The following is a 23,222-nucleotide window of genomic DNA, read 5'->3' as shown; positions in this document are numbered from 1 at the left end:
TGTTAAATGTCTTCAAGGCAGAGATTGATAAATTTTTGATCTCGCAAGGAATTAAGGGCCGCAGGGAGAGTGCGGGTAAGTGGAGTTGAAATGCCCATTAGCCATGATTAAATGGTGGAGTGGACTTGATGGGCTGAATGGTCTTACTTCCACTCCTATGTCTTATGGTCTTATGTTCAGTGGTGGTAGAAGGATAGGATGTGCTGTGATGTAACAATAAACAATAAATCATTAATAGCTCAATGGGTTATTCTGAAATAAGAATTACTACTCTTACAAGTATAGAAAGTAATTAATAATGATGTTGTCACAAATGCGTACTTTCCCAACCAAGAATTTTCTTCATATTTTACAGCATTTGAGTACTTTAGTTAAGAAATGAACTATTGCTGGTAAATGCTGTGATCTTAAAAATATGATGAAGTCCCTACAATCACCCATTCATCTAACAGGAACTACTTCCCATTCCAGTGGCTGAAAGATTGTTCTGAATGTGCCCTGTAAAGCAGGAGAGAGGAATGTGGAATGCGTCTCCAACTAAACCCTTCCCTGGCCACACGAAATATATATCTTGTTAGTGCTGATTTTGGCTCTTTCGAGGAGAGGAAATTGTCAGGCTGCATAAAATTTAGGACTCCTTCCTACCCAAACAGTGTTTTGAATTACCCACTGGAAATTACCCAAATTCTATTTCAACGTGTCTTAAATGCTTGCTTCTGACAAGTTTGGCTGCTGGGCCTATTTCCAACTAACAACAACAGAAACTGCTGGAAACACTCAGCAGGTTTAGCAGCATCTGTTCTGAAGAAGAGTGACCGGACACCAAACGTTAACTCTGCTTTCTCTCCACAGATGCTGTCAGACCTGCTAGGTTTTTCCAGCAGTTTCTGTTTTTGTTTCTGATTTCCAGCATCCACAGTTCTTTGGTTTTTATATTTCCAGCGAAACTTGGCCATCAGATAAGAGATACACGTAGACTGGAAGAGATATAACAAAGGACAACAAAATATGTTCCAAGTTTAAAAGTGATTCACTGCAAAGAAGGATAATTTGAATTTTGCGGTGTGGCACCAAGATACTGAGGAAGGGATGTGGAGAGAGTTGTACCACCTTTTTTTAACATTTACTAAATATTTAAAGATACATCTGTATATTTACAATGCATTTCAAAGTAAATGAAATAGCACAGAGATGTTAGAAATTTATATGCAGATACAAGGAGAACTTGCTTGTTGTGGAAACAGTGGGGCAAATGGTTCCCACCTTTGCTATAATTCTCTGATTCTCTGATAGAACGTACAACTAGATCAATACAGCACAAGAACAGAACAGGCCCTTCGGGCCACTGTGTCTTGTGCAATCCATGATTCTGTTCTAAACTGATCCTATCTGCCTGCACATAGCCTATATCCCTTTGTTCACTGCCAGTTCATGTGTCTGTTTAAAAGCCTCTTAAACATTATTGCCATATTCGCTTCTATGATTTCTCCAGCATCGCTTTCCACACACTGACCATCCTCTGTGTAAAAAAGAAAGGTGCCTTGCACATCTCCTTTCCCTCTCTCAGTTTAAATCTGAAGTCTTCAATTGCAATATCACAGCATAAATATGACAATAATTACATCAATGATGAATAGGAGAGCTCATGGATGAACTCATTATTTTGTAAACAATTAAAAATGAGATTGGCCTTACTCAGCATAAATGGAATTTCTTTTGTATCCAAATACTAAACAACAGATTTTCTATCATTTATCATTTTTCTGTTGTATTAGTTTAAACCTAGAGAAACAATGGTCATTTTGAGATTCTTAATCTAATACTTACTACCCAACTGGAAAATACACGTAAAATTACCCACATATTTGGTAATATTTTATAAATTCAATAATTTTTTTTAAAATCAGAGCTGATTCCTTTTCTCTACATTAGTAAGAAAAATGCAACTGCAATGCACTATACATCACTTCTTTGTCGATTAAGTAACTCAAAATGAGCATTGTTTCTCTAGGTTTAAACTAACACAACAGAAAAATGATAAATGGTGGAAAATGTGCCAGACAACTGGTTTAGCAGGTAACAAAGACATTAAATGTCAATATATGCTTGCTGTTACTTGACCTAGTTTTCCAATTTCATAGCTGCCTGTGCACAAAATAAAGCAAGAACTTTGTTGATTTTAATTGTTTAAAAAGTCGATTTTAAGAAAAGGACCTATGATCTGATAAGCTACTATAATCTTCCAAATAAAGTAAAAGAAGTGTAAGTTTTGAGGTTGTTCAAAATTTAGTTGTGTGTGTTTAAGGGGAGGTTTTGATATTAGAGAGAGGAACATTAATGAAGTAATCTTTTATTGCTCTGGCTTTTAAAGTTCTTGTAGCCATTGGCCACTGGCCATTGCCAGTGCTACTAATGACTTTATATTGACTAATGTACAAGTGTGGTCTGACGTGACTCCCATTGATTTTCTTTTTCCATTTCTGCAGGAAAAGTATTTGACAGTCTAAATTGAAATCTGTAATTTCATCCTTGTTAAAAGTTGAAACTTAAATCCATGCTTCACTTGGTTCTGCTCAGGATGTAGGAAATCATACTTTTCAAGGAGCTGTGGCTTTTATGGTATGCACAAGGAAAATTGATTTGTGCTTACAATGATGTCTTCTGCCTTGTCATAGAAGTGGCAAATTGTTTCATATTTCCACTGTTTAAAGTGCAGAAACTGTTATGCTGGCAAGCGGGGCAAGATCTTGAAAATAGATGTATAATCAGCTAACCTGTTGCTGATGGTAGTATCTGAAGGAAGAATGTTGGGGAAGATACCTCTGAATAATGCCGTTGAAACAGCAGCATCATGAACAGCTGGGAACCTTGATTTGAAAGCTCACCCAATGAATGACATCTCTGACAATGCTTCGGTGTCTTGGCACTGTACTGAATATCAGCTTTGATTATTCCTGGAATAGGGCTTGAAATTCTCCACTGCATGGCCTTCTGATTAAAAGATGAGTGCTCTGGTTTGGCCATGATGACAAAACTTGGGATTTAGAATAATGATGCTTTACTGATGTGAATTAGAAATGTATCATTTCCCAGAGGGTTAAGATGTTACTCCACTAACGGTTGAGATGTACTTTGCTGTCCAAGCATGCCAATTGCCTGTGCCTGAAGACATTTTATACAGTTTACCATCAAAGTGGAGGAAGGGATTCTTGGCTCTCATATTGTTTTTCTTCTCAAGGTGTCATTGCTGGAATATCGAAAACGACAGCAGGAGGCAAGAGAAAGTAAATCAGACAGCCTAAGCTCAGACCCTTCCAAGATGTCCAGCACTGTGGGCACACCAACAAGACGAAGTAGTGACGGCTCTTATGCGCAAACAGCAGCTAATGGCGACTCCAATGCTATGTCTCGATCATCACATAGATCATCATCACCCCCTAGTGGATTTTCATCCCCTGTGCACCCCTCAATGCCTCAGATTGAAGAGATCAGTCCAACAGATTCTGGTAGTAGCAAGAATGCTGCAGCTAGCAACAAAAACCGTGACAGCATGAGCACGAGGTGGTGAGTACACTTGTTAACTAATGCCAGTGTTATTGCCTTGAAAGTGCAGTGTAGATCATCCAGAGTGATACTTGGGCTCTGAAAGATGCAAGGTAAAAATACAAGAACTAGAGTTGTAATAGCTGGCATTTAAAAAATTCAGGGTTATTTGGACTGAAGTTTCAAGATATCAAGGGAACAAAACTGGGTGGATTGGCCATGCTAAATTGCCCGTAGTGCTCAGGGATGTGTGGGTTATAGGGGGTTGGGGCTGGGTGGGATGCTGCAAGGGGCGGTGTGGACTTGTTGGGCCGAACGGCCTTTTCCACACTGTAGGGAATCTAATCTAATCTGAAAACAAAAATAGAAAAAAACTGTTGCATTTGATTGAGAGATAATATAACACGGGGGCGTTCTCCAAATTAAAGCCACACGTTTCAGGAATTAAAATAGAAAGCATCTCTACAATGTGGTGAAAGTTTGGAATTGCAATTGATGCTAAATTTCTTAATTTTATTTTTAATCTTAAATCTGGGATTGGTGGATTTTTTGGTTATTAAAAGTATTCAGGGATATGAGTCCAAAGAAAGTATGTGGAATTGGATGACAGATCAACCATGATTTCATTGAGTATCAGAATAGACTTGAGGGTCCTACTCTTTTCCTATGCACCTAAAATAAGTCTGATATAATATAAAATATATACTGTGTAAAGAAGTGCCAGCAATGTAATTGTTTTAGTCAATACTTTCAACCCAAACACTGCCACAAGCATAGTTGGGGACTAGTCCTTAGTATCCCTGGGCTATGGGTATTCAAGCATGTTCTTTAAGAGGCTGCTGACTTTAGAGTGATGTTCTTCCACTCTTGAGGTACTGTAACGTTTTTTTACATCTGTACATTATGGATTATGCAATACAGCTCTCCAGAGTTTTGTCTAAGACCTCTCTGTTCACATACTTCATTGTAGCCTGATGTCGTCTTTCAATCTGACCTGCAGATGTTAGAGTAATATCGGTTACGTGTTACTTGTATGTTAATTATCCTATCGTGATCATATATATTTCCAGATGCTCATTACTCGGTCATTTCATTTGTAGAATATCTTACTTCATAGTTGTGAGCTTTAGTTCCACCTCTAACACGTTAATTTGGTTAAGTAGATTGTCTATTCAGTGAAGATTTAGAATAAAGGTTTTCTTTTCTTCCTGAGCTCTGAGTCACCCAATCCAAGAATAATCACTACAACATGCATAAATACTTCTGGCAGAGGAAAGGGATCATGTTAATAGGTTTTCAAGCAGTGGACAGGAAAATGAAAGTTATCTGGAAAAGAAGCTTTTTTAAATTAAATTTTTCTTTTTGTTTCAGGATGGTTCCTACCTCAGTAGAGCGATTGCGAGAGAACCCAGGCATGTTGGAACATGTTCTGAGGCGAGCGGAAATGGGAAGTATGAAGCGATCTGGAGATGATAGAAGCACGCTGGATCGTGTTCTACGGAGGATAGAAACTAATACAGTGGACTGTTGCAGGGAGAAGGATACAGGTGTGAAATTCCTAATGATTCAAGTTCATGTTCTGTATTTCAAATATTTATTTTGCTTTGAATGTGGAAATTCGTTCTACTCCAGTGTTCAAGTGCATTGGACTGCACCTTTTTAATTGTACATTTGAATACTTTATAGAATCATAGAAGCCCAACAGTATGGAAGCAGGCCATTCACCCATTGTGTCCACACTGACCCTCCAAAGAGCATCCCAGCCAGACCTAGCCCCCAAGCCAATCCCTGTGATCCAGCATTCACCATGGCTAATCCACCTTGCCTGCGCCTAGACACTATGGGCAATTTTAGCATAGCCAATGCACTCGCATATCTTTAAATTATGGGAGGAAACTAGAGCACAAGGAGGAAATCCGTGCAGACACAAGGTGGAATTGAATGCCAGGTCCCTGTGGACTGTAAGGCAGCAGTGCTAACCACTATGTTGCCCCTAAGTCATTGCGAAGTTAAAGATCTTTTTCCCCTTAAAAACAGACAAATCATGTCAACATTATCCTTGACACTCACGCATCCATCTGTATGTTCATTTGATTATTTGAATTAGGAGCAGAAGTGGATCATTTGGCCATTCAAACCACTCAATAAGATCTGAATTCCATATTCTCATATACCCCCAGTTATTGTTGACACCTTTGCCTGACAAGAATCTATCTACCTCTACCTTAAAATTATCCAGTAACTCTGCTTCCTTAAGCAGAGTTCCAAAGTAGCAATATTTCTGAGAGAAAAAGAACTCCTCTTATTTTTGTCCCGAAGGACAAACCCTAATTTTAAAATAGTGCTTCCTATTGCTGGACTCATCTACAAGAGCAAACACCCTTTCCAGAGCCACTGTGTAACACCATTCATAATTTTACAAACTTCAGTCATATCACCCCCTCTGTACTAAACTCCAGTGGCAATAAACCCGACCAATCCAACTTTCTTTAGAAGACAACACATTCGTTCTAGGTAGCAAGTATTTGCATCCTCCTCTGAACTGCCTGTAATTTATTCACATCCTTCTTAAATAAGGAAACCAAAATTGCACGTAATATTTGAGATATGGTCTCACTTTCATCCTGTGCAACAAGCATAACATCCTTACTTTCATGTTCAATTTCTTGTAATAAATGTTAGCATCCCATTAGCTTTCTGATTACATGCTTTACCTGCGTATTGATATTTTATCACTCATGCACAAGAACACCTAGATGTTTCTATGCCTCAGAAGTATGCAGTTAAAACATACTCTGCTCTTTTTATTCTTTCTGCCAAAGTGAACTTCACATTTTTTGACATACTCAATCTGCCACGTTTTTGCCCGCTTAATTAACCTTTGCATCTTAACATTTTGCATCCTTGTTATGTCATCTTCATAACATAATTCTTTTTTACCTATCTTTTGTGCCATCTATAAATTTAGCCACTCTGCCTTCAGGTCCTTTATCTAAATCATTGATATAAATTGAAAAAAACATGTGGGTATATCACAGACCACTGTAGAACCCTGTTTGTCACGTGCTGTCAGTCTAAAGAATGTTCATTTACGCATATTGTGTTTTCTGCCTGCCAGCCAGCTGATCTTCTGGCCATGCTAATGTGTTACCTCCTGTGCTGTGAATACCCACTTCACGCAATAACCTTTTATGTGGAACTTTATCAAGTGTCTTCAAGAATTCCAAGGACAGTATATCAATGGGCTGCCCTTTATCCACAGTGCATGGCCTGCTTATTAGATTGGTCTTTATCTGCTAATATTTAGTTTCTGAAAGCTCAGGGATGTTATGACCTGAAGTTATGCGCTTTGGCTGAGATAGATTCTTGATCAGTAGAGGAATCAAAGCTGATTGGGAAAGGCCAAGAAAGTCGGAGTGAGGAATGACAATCAGCCATGATCCTGTCGAATGGCAGAGCAGGTTTGAGATGCCGAATGGCTCCTTTTGACCCTGTTTCTTATGGTCTTACAAGAGTGTGATGGTGATGTTCCCTCCTGTCTCTGTTCAAAATAACAGTAGAAACCAGTGTTACCATAGTGCCCAAAGAACTGCACGAGGAAACTTGGACTGAAAGCAAAATTAGATCATTTGTCCCATCAAGTCTGCTTCGCCATTTAAACATAGCTGATTTACATCTTAACTCCATTCTCCTGCCTTTTCCTAGTGACCATTGATCCCCTTATCATGAACGTATCTATCTTTTGTCTAAAAAGCACTCAATGATTTGGCCCTCAAAGCCTCGTACGGCAGTGAGTTCTATCTCTAGCCGAAGACATTCCTCATTGTCTAAGTTCTAAAGGGACATCCTTTCACTCTGAGGCTGTGCCCTTCGGTCCAAGTTTCTCCTAGTGGAAACATCTTTCCCACGTCAACTCTATCCACGCCTTTTAGTATTCTGTAAGTTTCAATGAGGTCCACCGCCTTCATCCTTCTAAACTGCAAGTACAGACCCAGAGTCCTCCACATGAGCGTGGGGATTCATTTGGGAAATAGTGATCATAATATAACAAGGTTTGATATTAAGTTGAAAAACGATAAAAAATCAATCAATGATTAAGATTACAGACTGGAAAAGGACATATTTTATGGGTCTAAAAGTGAACTGGAGCAGGTTGATTGGAAATCCATTTTGGAGGATAAAATGAATAGTTGAGAGAAATGGCTAAGGAGGGGTGAATAGGGTGCAAGCTAGGTATCTACCCATGAAAAATAAATATGGCATATCTACTGTCAGATTAGAGAAATTGGGCTTATTCTCCTTATACCGAAGAAGATTAAGAGGTAACCTTACTGTGGTTTTTGAAATTATGAGCAATTTTGACAGGATAAAAAAGATATTCTGTTTCCACCATTCGATATGTTAGTAACGAGGGGTAACAACTACAAGATTGTCAGCAAGAGAGCTAGGAGTGAGATGAGAAATTTCTCTACTCGGTTGTTTGGGCTTGGATTGTGCTGCCAGGGAGAATGACGGAGGCAGATTTCATAGGAAGTTTTGGAAGAGAGCCATCTAAGTATTTGAAATTAATGAATTTAGAGCGCTACAAAGGTGCACTGTAGGGTGGAACTTGTCGAGTAGTTTTTTTTTGGGAGACTCAGAAACAATAGGTTGACTGGCCTCCTTCTGTACGGTAATATTCTATGATTCTGTATGACAAGCTTTTCATCCCAGGGTCACTCTTGTAAACCTCCCCTGGATCTCCAAGGCCAGCCCATCCTACCTTCGATATGGAGCCTGAAACTGCTCATAGTAGTCCAAATGAGGTCTGACCAGAGCGTCATACAGCATCAGCAGTACATCCCTTCTCATGCATTCTAGCCCTGTTGGATTGAATGCTAACATTGCATTTGCCTTCTTAACTTGCAACTAAACCTGGACTAGGACTGCAAGGGCCCTTTGTGCTTCAGATTGCCAAAGCCTTTCCCCAATTAGAAAATAATTTACACCTCCTCTTCCTGCCAAAGTGCATAAACTCACACTTCCCCACATTGGCTCAAATTTCCTTATAGAATACATTTAGCTATGATTGCAAGTTAATTTCTAGTCGCTTATTTTCAATTGGAAGAATAGCAGAATTGTTGGCCCTTGTTTTTCGCAGCCAATGTGACATTTCTGTTATTGCTGCCTTTTCAGATTCCACAAATGGAGATGAACAGGAGACACATGGCCTAGCACACACCAAGATTTCTCCAATTCATAGTCCCCAGAGATATGGTCACAGTCCTTCCAGATATAATCATCAGGTAAATAAGTATTTCAATATTCTTATAAATTCTAATTCTTATAAGTTGTATAATTGAAACAGAAAGGTTGTCAGAACAGAGAAAGGTTTTTCAGTCTGTCGTGTCTGCTGGCTCATTATTAATCCTATTGCTGTGTTCCTTTCTGAAGCTCTGTAACACTCTGAGTCAAATACTTGTCCAGTTTTCAGTCAGGTGTCTGAAAGGGCTACTATTGTCCTCATTAAATTTTCCATTATGACCACTCTCCTGTTCTTGTCCTGTTTATCTCAAGTACCCTTTTTCCTAGTATTGCTTAAGATCACAATTTGCTGAATCTACCTATAAAGTGTTTTTCACCTTATACAGGTGTAGGGGAGGCCTCTTATTTCTGTACAATTTCAGTGATTTGTGTCTTCCCATATCTGTAACTTGTATCTCCTTCTGCTGTTCTTGTAATGACCCACTGTTTCTTTATCTCCCTGATTCCTTGCGAAACACAATCAGCATACTATGATCCAAAAATGTCTCTTATTTAGTGCTGCAGAGTCTGATAGTTCTTCATGCCTAAGTTCTCTTAGCAGACTCAATTTCCTCAAGCTTGCACGTGTGCACCCTTAGACACACTGAAGCCTGGTTTCCATGGTCCCCTGGTGATGGTATTCATTGCTGACTGAAAGAAAGCTGCCCACAAAGCTCCAGTGAACTTTGTAACGTTAATTTTCACTTTCCGGACATTAATTTTGCCCTGGCACCAAATCAGCATCAGTGATGGCATCAAGTAGGGTAGAATATTCCCAGCAACCCTCGAAAAAAAGATACTGAAATTATTGGTATTTTTATTTCATTCGTTTGTGATATTGGTGTCACTGGCTTGGCCATCTTTTGTTACCCATCTCTAATTGCCCAGTCACCTTTTTAAAAACAACCAAATTGCTGTGGATTTGGAGTCACATAAGGCCAGACCATGTACAGGTGGCAGATTTCCTTACCTAAAGGAGTGAATCTGTTGAGTTTTTACCACAATCAACAGTGGTTCTGTGATTATCATAAGGCTGGATGCTTTTTTCAGATTTGTTTTTAATTGAATTCAAATGTCACTATTAGCCATGATGATATTCAAACTCATGTTCCCAGCCCATTAGCCTGGTGCTCTGGATTACTAGTCCAGTGACGTTAGCAGTACACCACCATCTCCTGGGATTAAAGTGGAAGTTAAAGAATAAACTTCTGTCAAGTTTTAGAATATTGACAGAAAAAAAGATTTTTATTTGGGAAATTGGCAATCACAAATAAAAACTAGTTTGTTGAGGGCAGCGGTGCCGTTCGCCATCATTTATGAAGTTAGTCCACTGTTTAAAAACCCGGGTACACTTGTACGATCAAAATGTCATTTCTCAAAGGTTGTTACAGCCAAATTTATAGTGTAAAAGGACAAATAATTGTCAATTTGGTGAATCCTACTTCTTTGCAGTTAGGTGGGGGAGTGGTTTCAGTCACTCTGGGAGCTTTGACAGCAACTGTGAATTTCATATTCAGCTGCATTTAATGTGCAAACATCATAAATTTTGCCATGGTTACTGTCACAAAATACAACCCTGAGGATCTATGATAATCCATATAGCTTACTCCACACAGATTATAGTGATTTTTTTTTACAGTTCCACCCCTCTGTGTATAACTAATTAAGGCTTTGGTAGCATTTGCTGAAACTCCCATTATCAAATAATTCTTCCAAGTGTCAAAGTTTGCTTACTGGACTTCATAGATGTTTCACTTATGGAATGAGTCATTCATTTGGCCTTAAAGCTTCAGAGTTTAGACTGAATGTTTGTTTCTTTCGTACCAGTTTTAGAAATAGATAGCAACTTCCCTTAAAGATCATGCTAGTCTTTTAGCAAAGTGTAAATACTTCTTAACTTTACTACAATTAAGTTTTTCGGAAAATTGGAATGTAGGCTATTACATGATTCAATCACATTGTAATTATTCACAATCCAAGAGATGAGAGCAGGAGGAGACTGTATGGCTCATTTAGCCGACTCTGCCAATCGGTACAATCACAGCTGATCTTGGACTTCAACTTCACTATCCTATGCACTCCCCATATTCCATGATTTTATGTGAGACTAAAGATCTGCCTTTCTCAGCCTTAAATGTACGCAACAGTTGCAGTGAGGAGTATGCCATTTGGCCCATCAAGTCTGCTCCACCTTTCAAGATGATGACTGTTTGGGTTGTAGCCTCAGCCCCACTTTCTCCTTCGCACCCCATAAACTCGGGTTTGTCTGTCAAAAGTCTATCTCAGCCTTGAATATATTTCAAAGAACAGCCTCCAGTACCTTTATGGGAAGAAAATTCTCAAGTTACCTCCTGAGAGAAAATTCTCATCTCTGTCTTGAAACCTCTTATACCTACTTCTTATCCCACCCCTGCCGTTGCCCAGGATCTTGAAAGTTTCAATAAGATATTATCTCATTCTTTGAAACTCAAATGTGTATTGGCCTATCCTGCTGAACCTTTCTTCATAAGATAAGCCTTTCATCCCAGGAGTAAGTTGAATGAACCTTGTCCGAACTGCTTCTAAAACAATTATGTATTTTTCAGATTGGAGAACAAAACTGTTTAGGATACTGCAGAAGTGGTTTCACCAAGGTCCTGTACAGTTGCAGCAAAGCATCCTTAATTTTGTTTTCCATTTCCCTAGCAGTAAAAAAAATGGCATGCTAACTTCACATGATTCATGACCAGATCCCTCTGTACCACTGAGTGCTGCAATCTTTCCCCATTTAAATAGTATGTTGCTTTTCTATCCTTTTGGAAAAAATCACATTTGCCCATGTCATACTCCATTTTTTTTTGCTCACTCACGTAATCTGTCAACATCCCTAAACAACTTACTTCCCTATTTACCAAAGTGTCATCAGCAAATTTAGCTGCCACACGTTGTTAATCCATCTAGATCATCGGTATACATTGTACATTGTTGCAGAATTAGCACTAATCACTGTGGCACTCTACCAGTTGTAGTTTCCCAACTTGAAAAAGACCAGTTTATCCCTACTGTCTGCTATCTGTTAGCTAATCAATCCTTTATCTTTGGTATTATGTTATTCCATGTGCCATATGCTCTTAAGTTGTGCAGCAACCTTTGTTAAGTGCTTTTTTGGAGATCCAAGTACACCACATTTGTGAGTGTAGTCTTATAGCAAAACTCCAATAGATTAGTTGAACACAATTTCTCTTTCACAAAACCAGCTTGATTCGGCCTTGCAATTTTCTAAGTATCGTGTTATGACTATCTTAATAATGGACTCTAATGTCTTTTGCTTTTATGGATGTGTTAGGCTAATTGGCCTGTAACTTGCTGATTTCTGCCACCTCTTCTTTGCGTAAAGATATCACGTTTTCTGTTTTCCAATCCAAGAGAACCCTTTCAGAATCTCAGTAATTTTGAAAGCTTATAACTATTGCATTTGCTATCTGCCACCACTGTTATGACCCAATGATGCAAGTCATTTGGTCCTGAAAAATTGTCATCCTTTAGGTCTGAACCTTTCACTGGTCATGTTGATTTTTGAAAAGCTGAAGATTTTGCACCAAGAATTTGGGAATTGACTTTTACGCAAGATCACTGTTATTGAGCATATGTGACAGCAAATTAGTTACAATTTAAGAAACATTACTGAGCTGTTAATAATCTCCCTGGCAAATGGTTACGTTGCCACAGTCTTACCAAACCATAGAGCTTCTCTCTCATTAGGGAGAGACATCTGCAGTGGTTTAACCTGAGGGTCATCATACCTCAGGCGAAGGGAGAGATTGAGCTGCAGAGTCCTTGCAGGTATTGAACCCATCCTGTTGGCATCACTCTGCATTGTGAACTGACTCCCCCACTTATCCTACCCCTTGGTACTGATTAAAGTACTTACCCATTTAGAAGAATAAGACCTTAAGAATTCACCACCAATCACTTACCTGGTCACTTCACTGATGCATTTGAACATTCATCAAGTGCTGGAGTCTGAAAAAATATTATAAAGCAGCATTTCTTTCTCCCTGTGCGCCGTTTCCCATCTGCACTAAATTCCTGTGTTACCATTCATTGTACTCAAACCTCATTGTCATCTCTCTGTGCTATAGACATTCTTGAAGCACAGATCAATAAATTGCATTTAGAATCATTACTCCATTTGTTCTCTCTCTGCCCAATAGTTTCAGCCTTTAGATCCTTGGTAGCTTGAACAACCCTTATACAGTTCTGAATATCAATGTTTATAATAACCTGTCTTAATCTACAGTGGCTAGGATTTTGAATTGAAAAGTTAGTGAAATGAAACATCCAGTTAGTGTACAAGGTAATGTGTGTTTGAGAAAGTACTTTTAATATTCTAGCTTTTCTCAAAGCAATGAGTTACGTTATTGTCAGCTGAGTTGGCTAAGTAATGTGGGAAAGAAAGAGTTCTGATACACTATCTTGATGGGCCTGATAAGAGTGTTGCCAGGAAATTAATTGTGATACTTCGACAAGTTATTGAGGTGGCTAACAAATCTAAATTCGTTGTTTTTGGTGTTGATGTTTTAAAATAGCCATTCACATGTGACATACAAATATATGGTTTCCATCATTCAGTGATAGGATAGATCTAAACAAAAGATATGGGCAGTTAATGTGACAATTCAAGTGAATGCACTTTGTAAATGTATGTTTTTCAGTTATACATGGAATAGAATGTTGTTTCATTTTAAAATTACTTATTATGCATGAATGGATTTTGATCAGCTTCTACAGGCACAGTCTGAAGGACACCCTTCTGAACACCACGTACTTCCACAACAAAATGTATCCCCCTACAGAACGCATGGCTCTTCAAGTGTTTCCATGGCTCACACGCAAGGACTCATCTATAGATCTTCATCCCACACACCAGGGCAGAGTGGATCCCAGAATCAACTAGATTCCAATCTTACGACAGCTCCTCTCTCCGCTCTCTACTCAAGTCCTGTCCATTCAGCATCTGTTGATACCTCTGTAGTCCAGTATGTAGGGAATTCTGGGTACTACAGTGGTCAGCAGCATTCTGGGAGTGTTTTGCATCCATTGAATAGCACTCAACAAAAGACTAATTCTGGAAGTACATCTTCTACAGCTGCTACCCCACTACAAAGCACCACAAAAACTATAACAACTGACTCCACTCTCACCCCAACCCTGAGCACCATAAACTCCACTGTTTCACACACTGCAAGGTCATCACAATCTGGTTCATGGACCTTAGGCTCAGCAAATTCGGGGCAAGCACTTCACTCTGGAACGAAGATTACCACGGCGTCAAGTTCTCAGCACTACCGAAATACTGGAATAACCCAGTACCAACCTCCACCGGTCCAAGGTGCAAATGTAAGAACACAATCAAGCACCTACTAGACTATTGCAGCCACGATCATGTTGGAGATGTTTACCTGGATGCATAACTCATCTATGTGTATCTTTATAGGCCACCAGCATATGTACTTTTAGTGGCATAAACAACTTTAAAGTATGGACCTCATGTTCTGGAGATTGTTGGGCCTAAACCAGCATTTACTAGAACCCCTTCATATTGTACAAAAATAAAAGTAAGAGTTAAGAATTGTGTACCTATTGGTAAGGTACATTTTAAGCTTATAATTCAGATAAATATTGTTTAGGCTTTTTTCCTCCGGTTTATTTTAAATAAACTAGTCATGTGCAGTAAAACTTTTTTTAATCAAAAAAAGAAAGCATTTGTAGCGTCTGAATTTAAGGCACAAGGGAAGGGGTGATAGGGAGGGGAGAGTTTCTGTAGACAACCATTCCATGTGCCAGCTTCTCACATGCATACTGTAATATCCTGGAGTAGATTTTATTTATCTAATTTTATATATAACCATTCTAGGCTAGCTATTACCTTACCCAGACAGCGGAATTTAATCCATGGTGCTGCAGAATTTTTATTTTACACCTGATGCTGTGAGTCCCCTGGTGTTGAGGCGCGGGAGTGGAAAAATTGTTGAATTTCTGTGACTGTTACAATCGCAAGTCTTTTTTTAATTTGAAATCATAAATTCAGGTGTTTGTTCAACTGAAGAGTGGGAGTGGTCTCAATTTTGAAAGATGTAACGTGACGAATACAAGTTTAAACAAGTGATGCAGTCTTGCTGCATATTGTATAATGAGAGTTTAATACTGTTCTTTTATTCAGAACACTCTGTATATACCACAACTACTTGTTATCCTCAGAGGATTTAGTTGCCTGTCTTTACATTATGTACATTGATTTTTTTTGTGTATAATTTCTCTGCACCTTTTTATTCTCTTTATTTTCTTTTTGTTCGACAACAGCTTTCAATCTCTCATTGGGCGTCTCCGTGTGCAGTCTTTTTTTTCGATGTGCGATGTGCATGAGGCGAGTTTGTTCCTGAATGTAGCTGTTGACTGAGTTGCACATCATTTACAATCAAGGAGAAATTTTAAAAAGTGAAAAATAAAACGGGAGCCTTGCTTTCTAAACATGTACAGTCAACCCCTCCTGTGGAGTGTACAAAAATAAAACAGTTCATTTCTGCACAATTCATCTCTCCATAGTCATATGTATTTATGTACATGGTACTTTATTGCCTAATAGCACGGCTGAAAATAGAAGCGCTATATATGGCCCTGTTCATGTAAACTTTAAACCTATCACTTTATTGCATCCTGATGTCATTCTGACCTTTTCTTGGATTATTATGAATACGTCTGTTGCTTTCTACACACTTGAAATACATATTGCATATAGTATAATGCTTGATGTACATCAATTGCTTGTCCAAATGAACATCTGCAGTCAACTTAGGAGGTGGAGAACTTCCTTTTTGAAAAAAGTATTTGGTCATTGTCATTTTTTAACATCAAAACTTGATGTTAGCGATGCTTTGCCTGGGGTGTGTTTTATAGGTTAGGCAGAATCGTTACTGTAGTTTAACACTTTAAACATGAAATTTGAACTAAACACGGGAAAGTTTTGTCCATTAATAATACTTATTATTGTTCTTCGTGTCCAGCCAGCTTTGCAGACTTCATGCTCTCTTCATTTGTGTCTAATGTTTTATATCTTTGTCACAGTGAAAATCATTCAAGATGTTACATGGTTAGTTATCTGATCTGTGTTAAAACAATGGGCACATCACAAGTCTTTCCAGGCTTATGCTTAAATGTTTTTTGGCTAGAGAATGAAAGGGAATATGAGTTTCCTTTATTGAAAGAACATAAACTTACTGGATACCCTGTTGACTGCATTTTTAAAAAAACTTGTGAATCTCTAATAATTTCACTTTAGTTGTTAAATCTTTGGTGAAATATTTTCCATACATATCCTTTAAGATAGAAAGTTGTTGTCATGCCATGGTTCGGGGTGAATCAAATAGGGGGTACATTTAAAAATTACATGCCATTTCACTAATCTAGAGTCATGGAGTCACACAACATGGAAATGGACCCTTTGGTCCTACTTGTTCAGCTGACCAAGTTCCCAAACAAAACTAGTCCCACTTGCTTGCATTTGACTGCTATCCCTCCAGACCTTTCCAATTGATGTACCTGTCGAAATGTCTTTTAAATGTTATACCTGTACCTATCACTCTGAGAAATCTCCATTTCTGTTGTCTATGAAACATTAGTCTGAACTTCCTGATGGCCAAACAATTGTTACTCCAGTGTAGATAGGAGTTCTGCATGGAAGCCCAATAGATTCCCTGATATTGCAGACTGCAAAGAAATTGTCCAGGAAATTGAAGATTCTGCTAAAACACCCTTCTGCTGGTACCTCCTGAAAGTCTCCATTTAAATCAGAATTAAGAAGATCCTAATAAGATTAAATGCAGTTACTCATGAAAGGTTAAACTGTTAGATATATAGCATAATTCCTAACTATTCAACTGATCCCATACTTAACTCTCGCACCAACAGTTGCACATCTCGTGGGATTGAAATCCATCCACCCCACCATCTGACATGATGTTCATTACTGTTGTCGAAGCTACTTAGTTCAGTAGTAAACAGTTTTGTTTTTAGCAGTTGTTTTTGTTTAAGGAGCTTATGCCAATTAATGTGGCTGTGTTTTGACTTTCTCAAAATATTTCTTAATTGGCCCAGCTTCAGGTAACAATCTTTCCCTCTAATTATTAGTACCTTTTGATTATAAAATTTGAATGCAACATCATGTGATGTTTCCAATGACATATTGCCCATGACAGGTTTCAAAAACGGATTTTTAACATCTTGTGTGTGGCGATTGTAATGAGGTCAACCAGGTGACCTCATGGAATATGAATTCCCTGATTGGGGCTGTTAACCTGGTCCAGTCAGGGACCCCTGGCTGACAGAGACAAACCGGAGCATCAGAGGTTCTGTTGACTCCAAGAGCTGGCTCTGAGAAAGCTGGATCAGTGTCAAGGACTCTCCACATGTAAATAAAGGATGACTTGATGATAGGATACCAACCTTTTGTGGGGTTATTTCATATGACTTTGGAAGGTATGAAAACTGTTTTAAAAACATATGATTTGCTGTGGCCTTCAATTAAAAGTGACAGTCATTCCAGTAGTTAACAACGCTTAATTGTTTAATGTACTTTTTTTACACAACCCAAAGCATTCATGACTGACTCTTCACTGCTTTTAGTTTGGACACTGAACCAAAATGTTCAGCAACCTGTCTTGCAGAAGAATGTAACAATGAAGAAACCTTGTAAGATTTTCTGTTGAAGGAAGCTTGATCTTGATGGCTCATTGGTAATAACTATGACCTATGAGACTGCTGCAGCCTGGTTGGAAGTTGGAAATCTGTTTGCAGTTGAAGACAGTTATAGCGTCATATATCATGATATCTGACCCTCTGTCCAACTTGTCCATGCTGACCACCTTTTCCAAAGTAAACTAGTCCCACTTGCCTTCATTTGGCCCATGTTCCTCCCCAAGCTTTTTTTTTTATGAACCTGTCCACATGACTATTAAATGCTGTACCGGCATCTACTACTTCCCCTTATAGCTCATTACACATACGAACCACCTTCTATGTGAAAATGTTACTCCTCAGGACCCTTTTAAACCTTCATGCTCACCTAACGTTATGTCCTCTAGTTTTGAACTCCCCTAATCTAGAAAAAAGGCCTTTGTGATTCACCTTCCCTCTGTCCCTCATGATTTTGTAAACCTCTGTAAAGTCACCTCTCAACCTATCCAGCCTCTCCTTTATAAGTCAAACTCTCCTGTCCTGGTAACATCCTTGTAAATCTCTTCTGCACCCTGTCCAATTTGATAATACCTTCATATAGCAGGATAACCAGAACTGTACACAATACTCCCAAAAGTGGCCTCACTGATGTCCTGTACAACCAAACCATTGCACCCCAGTGCTATGCGTCGTGTAAATACTGGAGTTTAGCTCTTCTCTTCAAAATGATAGCCTACAATTAGCTATAATTTGTAAAAAAAAGTAAAAGCCTGTGCAAATTGAGAATACAGTCTTTTAAGGCGTAACCATGGGAGCGTTTTCAAGGACGATTCTTGACTCAAAGGGCAATTTTTTTGTTTAAAAGTGTTCCTCCATGTGCTGAGATAGTTGTCTTTTGCCCAGTCAAGATTTAATAGCCTCCTTTTTCATTTTCCACTGATATGATAGTTGATGAGGCCTCCTGCAGAAGTTCCACTGACTCGTGAAACCTAGTTTTTGGATTGGAAGATAAGTTGTCAGACCTTGAAAACCATGCTCTCACCTTGGTAGGTCGAATAGTGAATTGGTAGTATTTACTTCCATTGGCATCGTGTCAAATTCAGACAGGTTTTCAGTTAAAAGGAATCGTCAATATTTGATGCTGGAATTTCGTTCTAAAGCATTCAAGCTGAAGAATCACCAACAAAATGTGGGGCAGCGCAGTGGCTCGGTGGTTAGCACTGCTATCTTGCAGCACCAGCAACCTAGGTTTGATTCCACCCCTGAATGTGCGGAGTTTGCATATTCTACTCCTGTCTGCATGGGTTTCCTCCCTGTGCTCCAGCTTCCTTCCACAGTCCAAAGATGTGAGAGTTACGTGGATTGGCCATACTAAATTGCCCATGGTGTCCACGAATGTGCAAGATAGGTGGATTAGCCATGGGAAATGCAGGGTTAAAGGTGTAGGGTAGGTGGTTGGGTCTGGATGAGATGCTCTTTGCAGGCTCCGTGTGGACTCAATGGGCAAAATGGCCTGCTTCTACACACTAGCGAGTCAATAATTTCTGGAACCTTCCCCCTGAAGTTGACCACCATGTTTCCTCTTCCATTGTGGTGATTTTCCTTTGCTATCAGTTTGAGAGGATGGTTGATGATTTATCATCTAGTTTTACTTTTACGGTTAAAATTCAGTCTTTTCACCTGTTTGTTATTGTGAGGAAGAACTGTGGTAGTTAATTAACTGTTCTGTTTACATCGGGTAACATTTGACTTCTCACCCTATACACCATCAATGACTGACCTCATCCAACTATTATTCCTGGGTGTTGCAACTCCCTACTCCCTTCTCTCCATCTTCCAACTTTCAAAAGAACCGCAAACCCTTCTCAAACATTTACTGGTTCCTTATTGTAAAATGTCGAATGATCTGTCTTGCATGTGAGCTGCACAACATAAATACAACTTGTTTTAAATAGTATATCTTTTGGAGGCAGTAGTTTGGTGTTAACATTCACATTATTTACCTCCTTAGTTCCTATAATATTCTCTCTCTAACACTAATCACTCATGTTTCAGACTTGATTCATTTTCAGAAGTCACTTCATGTACTTTACTCACCCCACATCTCTAATCATGAGGACCATTGTCAGCTACCAATTGTCTCTATTATCAGCTATTAGTTCTCCCAAACTAACCATTACCCATTTCTAGGTCTGCCCAACTGCTATTCTTTCTTTATGAGCTCCATCTCCACCTACCATTTATTTCTCCTGCCCACCCCCAACCCAACTTCAGCATATATACCAAACTTTAACTAGTTCCAGTCAGTGCTATAGAAGGGTCACAGGGCCTGAAACATTAATTCTGCTTTCTTTCCACAGATGCTGTCAGACACGCTGAGTTCCTCCAGCAATTTCTGTTTTTGTTTTGTATTTCCAACACCCACAGTTCTTTACATGTTCTCATTTTCATTTGTTCAGCTTCTGTGCTGTCCTGGCCTGCAAGCAATAATCCCCTAAATTGCCCCTTCTTATCTTTCTGGGCTCCATCTCCACCTATCTGCTACCTGCCTCCTCCCATTCCCCGAAGTCATCTTTAGCATAGATACTACTTTTTCCTAGCTGTTATCAGTTCTGATGAAGTATCACGAAACTGTAAACATTAACTCTGCTTTCTTTCCACAGACTCTGTTTTTCTCTCAAAATGTTTCATTGTTTTCAGATTCCACCATGCCCTCATCCCTCCGTATTACTGTACTCTCCTCCAGTCATGTTACTCACTGATGTATCTGAACTCTAATTCTGGTCTCTTCAGTTTCCCCCATTTTAAATTAATCATTCTACCATTAACAGTGGTGCCTTTAGCTGCCTGGCCTCCAGCTCAAATTTTCTCCTTGAAACCTCTGTCTCACTCCCCAAAGTAACTTTACTTTGATCAAAATTTTGACCATCTGCACTAATGTTGCCTCGTTACTTCTGATCATGTTTAGGTCTTATAAAGGAGATGCAGTGTTTTTCAATCTGAAACTAGTAGGATAGTCATATTACTGAGAGTACAATGGTCATAAATTAAAATTGTACCATGCCAATTGTGATAGAAGTTACGTGACCCTGGAATAGCTATCCTCCAATCCTGGCAACATCATGTAAATCCTTCTGAACCCTTTCAAGTTATCTACTTGCTAGGATGAAACCTGCCTCATGTTCATACAGTTCCAGCTGGCATATATTCTTTAAAAACCAATAACAGAACAAATTAAGCTAACTAATTAATTTCTCCTTCCAGGACACTCTGTAACAAACTTAAATGAACTTAAAGGAATCTTAGCAAATTAAAATTGTTTCTGGCAATGATAATGCATTCCTGTCCCTGCAGTGCTCAACATTTGCATAATCTGCTCGCCAATGGGCTGAGGAATGGCAGATGGAGTTTAATTTGGATAAATGTGAGATGCTGCACTTAGTTGTAAGGTCCTGGGGAGTGTTGCCGAATGAGTAGATCTTGGAGCGCAGGTTCATAGTTTCTTGAAAGTATAGTCACAGGTAGACAGGATAGTGAAGAAGGTGTTTGTTATGTTTGCCTTTATTGGTCAATGCATTGAGTATAGGAGTTGGGACATCACTTTACAACTGTACATGACATTGGTTAGGCCACTTTTGGAATACTGTGTGCAATTCTGGTGTCCCTGCTATGCAAAGGGTGTCATGAAACTTGAAAGGGTTCAGAAAAGATTTACATGATGTTACCAGGGTTGGAGAATTTGAGCTATAGGGGGAAGCTGAAGAGGCTGGGGCTATTTTCCCTGGAGTGTTGGAGGCTGAGGGATAACATTGTGGATGTTTATAAGATCACGAGGGACATGGATAGGATGAATAGACAAGGTCGTTTTCCCCAGGAGTCTTGGATCACACCATGTACCGAACTGGTTCTTTTCAATTTCGGGTAAATATAATTCTCAGAAGGTTCATCTAACAGCAATTTGCTTACGGATGAATGTTTATTCAGTAATAATAAATGACTATAGTGGTAATGATAAATGGAATAGAAAAGGAAATAGCAACAAGTCTCATGCCCTACTGCCCATCAGGACTGTTCAGTCAGTGGCTGGTCTGGAGGCTGAGGCTCATTCCTGACACTGTTCATGATTCTGGGCTGAGACGACGTCCTGCCAATTGGAATGCAACTCACTTACACTCTCTCTCTTACACAGTGTGACAAACAGCCAGCACAGAAAACAGCAAATACAATAGACACAATTACTGGGCTGTACTGAAGATGCAGCACAGGAAAACAAGCTGCAGGTGTCGTCTTTGGCTCATAAAGGAACGTTCACAGGATTCGTTTGAGGTAATGCAGCTTGTCAGGTGTCATCCTAAACTTTCCCAGCTTATTTTCCCATCTGTATAATCAGTTTTCCCATACAGCTGCTGAATATCATCATTACCTTTTATTCTTTTGGCCCAATCTACACACCAGGAGTCCAAAACTAGAGGGCATAGGTTTTGGGTGAGAGGGGAAAGATTTAAAAAGGACATCAGGGGAAACATTTTCATGCAGAGGGTGGTGTGTGTATGGAATGAGCTCCCAAAGGAAGTGGTGGAGGCTAGTACAATTACAACATTTAAAAGGCATCTGGATGGATATACGAATTGGAAGTGGTTAGTGGGACATGGGCCAAATGCTGGCAAATGAGGCTGGATTAATGTAGGTATATGGTCGGCATGGACAAGTTTGGACTGAAGGGTCTGTTTCCGTGCTCTGTGACTCTATAATGTCTTAACAGTATTGGTGCAAACTGCATACTCCCTCTCCAATGTCACCTGAGTGCAAAGATACCTGCAACAGTAGGGCAGGCAAATCAGACTGAACAACCAATACTCAATTGACTGCTGTCTGGAGCTGTTTATGGTGGTTGGCCAGGCAGGCTAATGAAAAGGTCCTCGTCAATGTAAACAAGCATGAAAATGAAATGCAAATAAAAATCGAGGAGCAGCTCCTTTCCACAGTTGCAGCAAAATTAGACTCCTCAATGCCTCAAAATTAAAGACAGCATGAGCATCCATGAACAGCCTTAATCTCCTGTTGCGTGAGCAACACCCTCCACGCCAAATCCCTGCTGGGAAGAATCCTTACATGGAGAACCTGACATAGCTTCCATATTATCACGTTTTAAACTCATAACTACCACCTTTACTGGTGTCTGCTTTGACCAGAGCTAACCACCCACGTTAAAAGTTTTGGTAGTTTTACACGGAAATTTTATTGGTCACAACTTGCGCTCTTTAAATAATGTGAAATGAAGCAGGTTAAATCTTTGAGTGCATTTTTGTAGATTAGCTGCTGAGTTATAAATTTATGATACTGAAATCAATACTTGCAAATAACCATCTATAAGCTTACTTTGCAAATAAACCAATATTTTGTGATCACCCTGGTGCATGATTAAAAGTTACTGGATCTCATTGAGTTACAACAGAACAATGGTTGCTGTCCATAGATGTTTGAAAGGGGATTTAAAAACTCTGAAGCAATTTAGCACAAAAAAGTACCATTAGCTATTCAAGCCATTTGTTACCACTTCACAACTAATATTATTTCAAATGAAGTTGCTTATATAGGATAACACAGCCTATCATCATCCCCCAAACACTGTAATAATGCAAATTGTCTGCTGTTGACTGAAGGAGGTCAGTCACTTTGAAAGC

General features: G+C 39.2%; 1 protein-coding gene across 14 annotated transcripts in view; it reads left to right on the top strand.

Moving 5' to 3' along the window:
- setd5 (SET domain containing 5) overlaps nt 1-15,400 on the top strand; it is a 165,767-nt gene extending 150,367 nt beyond the window's left edge. For all 14 annotated transcript variants that reach the window (XM_048547472.1, XM_059649794.1, XM_048547475.1 and 11 more), the window contains 4 exons: nt 3,239-3,564; nt 4,915-5,090; nt 8,719-8,828; nt 13,588-15,400. In XM_048547472.1, coding sequence (XP_048403429.1) covers nt 3,239-3,564; nt 4,915-5,090; nt 8,719-8,828; nt 13,588-14,232 — 1,257 coding nt within the window. In that variant the 3' untranslated portion in view covers nt 14,233-15,400. The remainder of the gene's footprint in view (nt 1-3,238; nt 3,565-4,914; nt 5,091-8,718; nt 8,829-13,587) is intronic.
- The last annotated feature ends 7,822 nt before the right edge of the window (nt 15,401-23,222 follow it).

Source organism: Stegostoma tigrinum, chromosome 11 (assembly GCF_030684315.1).
Source record: "Stegostoma tigrinum isolate sSteTig4 chromosome 11, sSteTig4.hap1, whole genome shotgun sequence".
Lineage (NCBI taxonomy): Eukaryota > Metazoa > Chordata > Chondrichthyes > Orectolobiformes > Stegostomatidae > Stegostoma > Stegostoma tigrinum.
The sequence above is the reverse complement of the archived record's forward strand: the minus strand, read 5'-3'. Positions and strand labels throughout refer to the sequence as shown.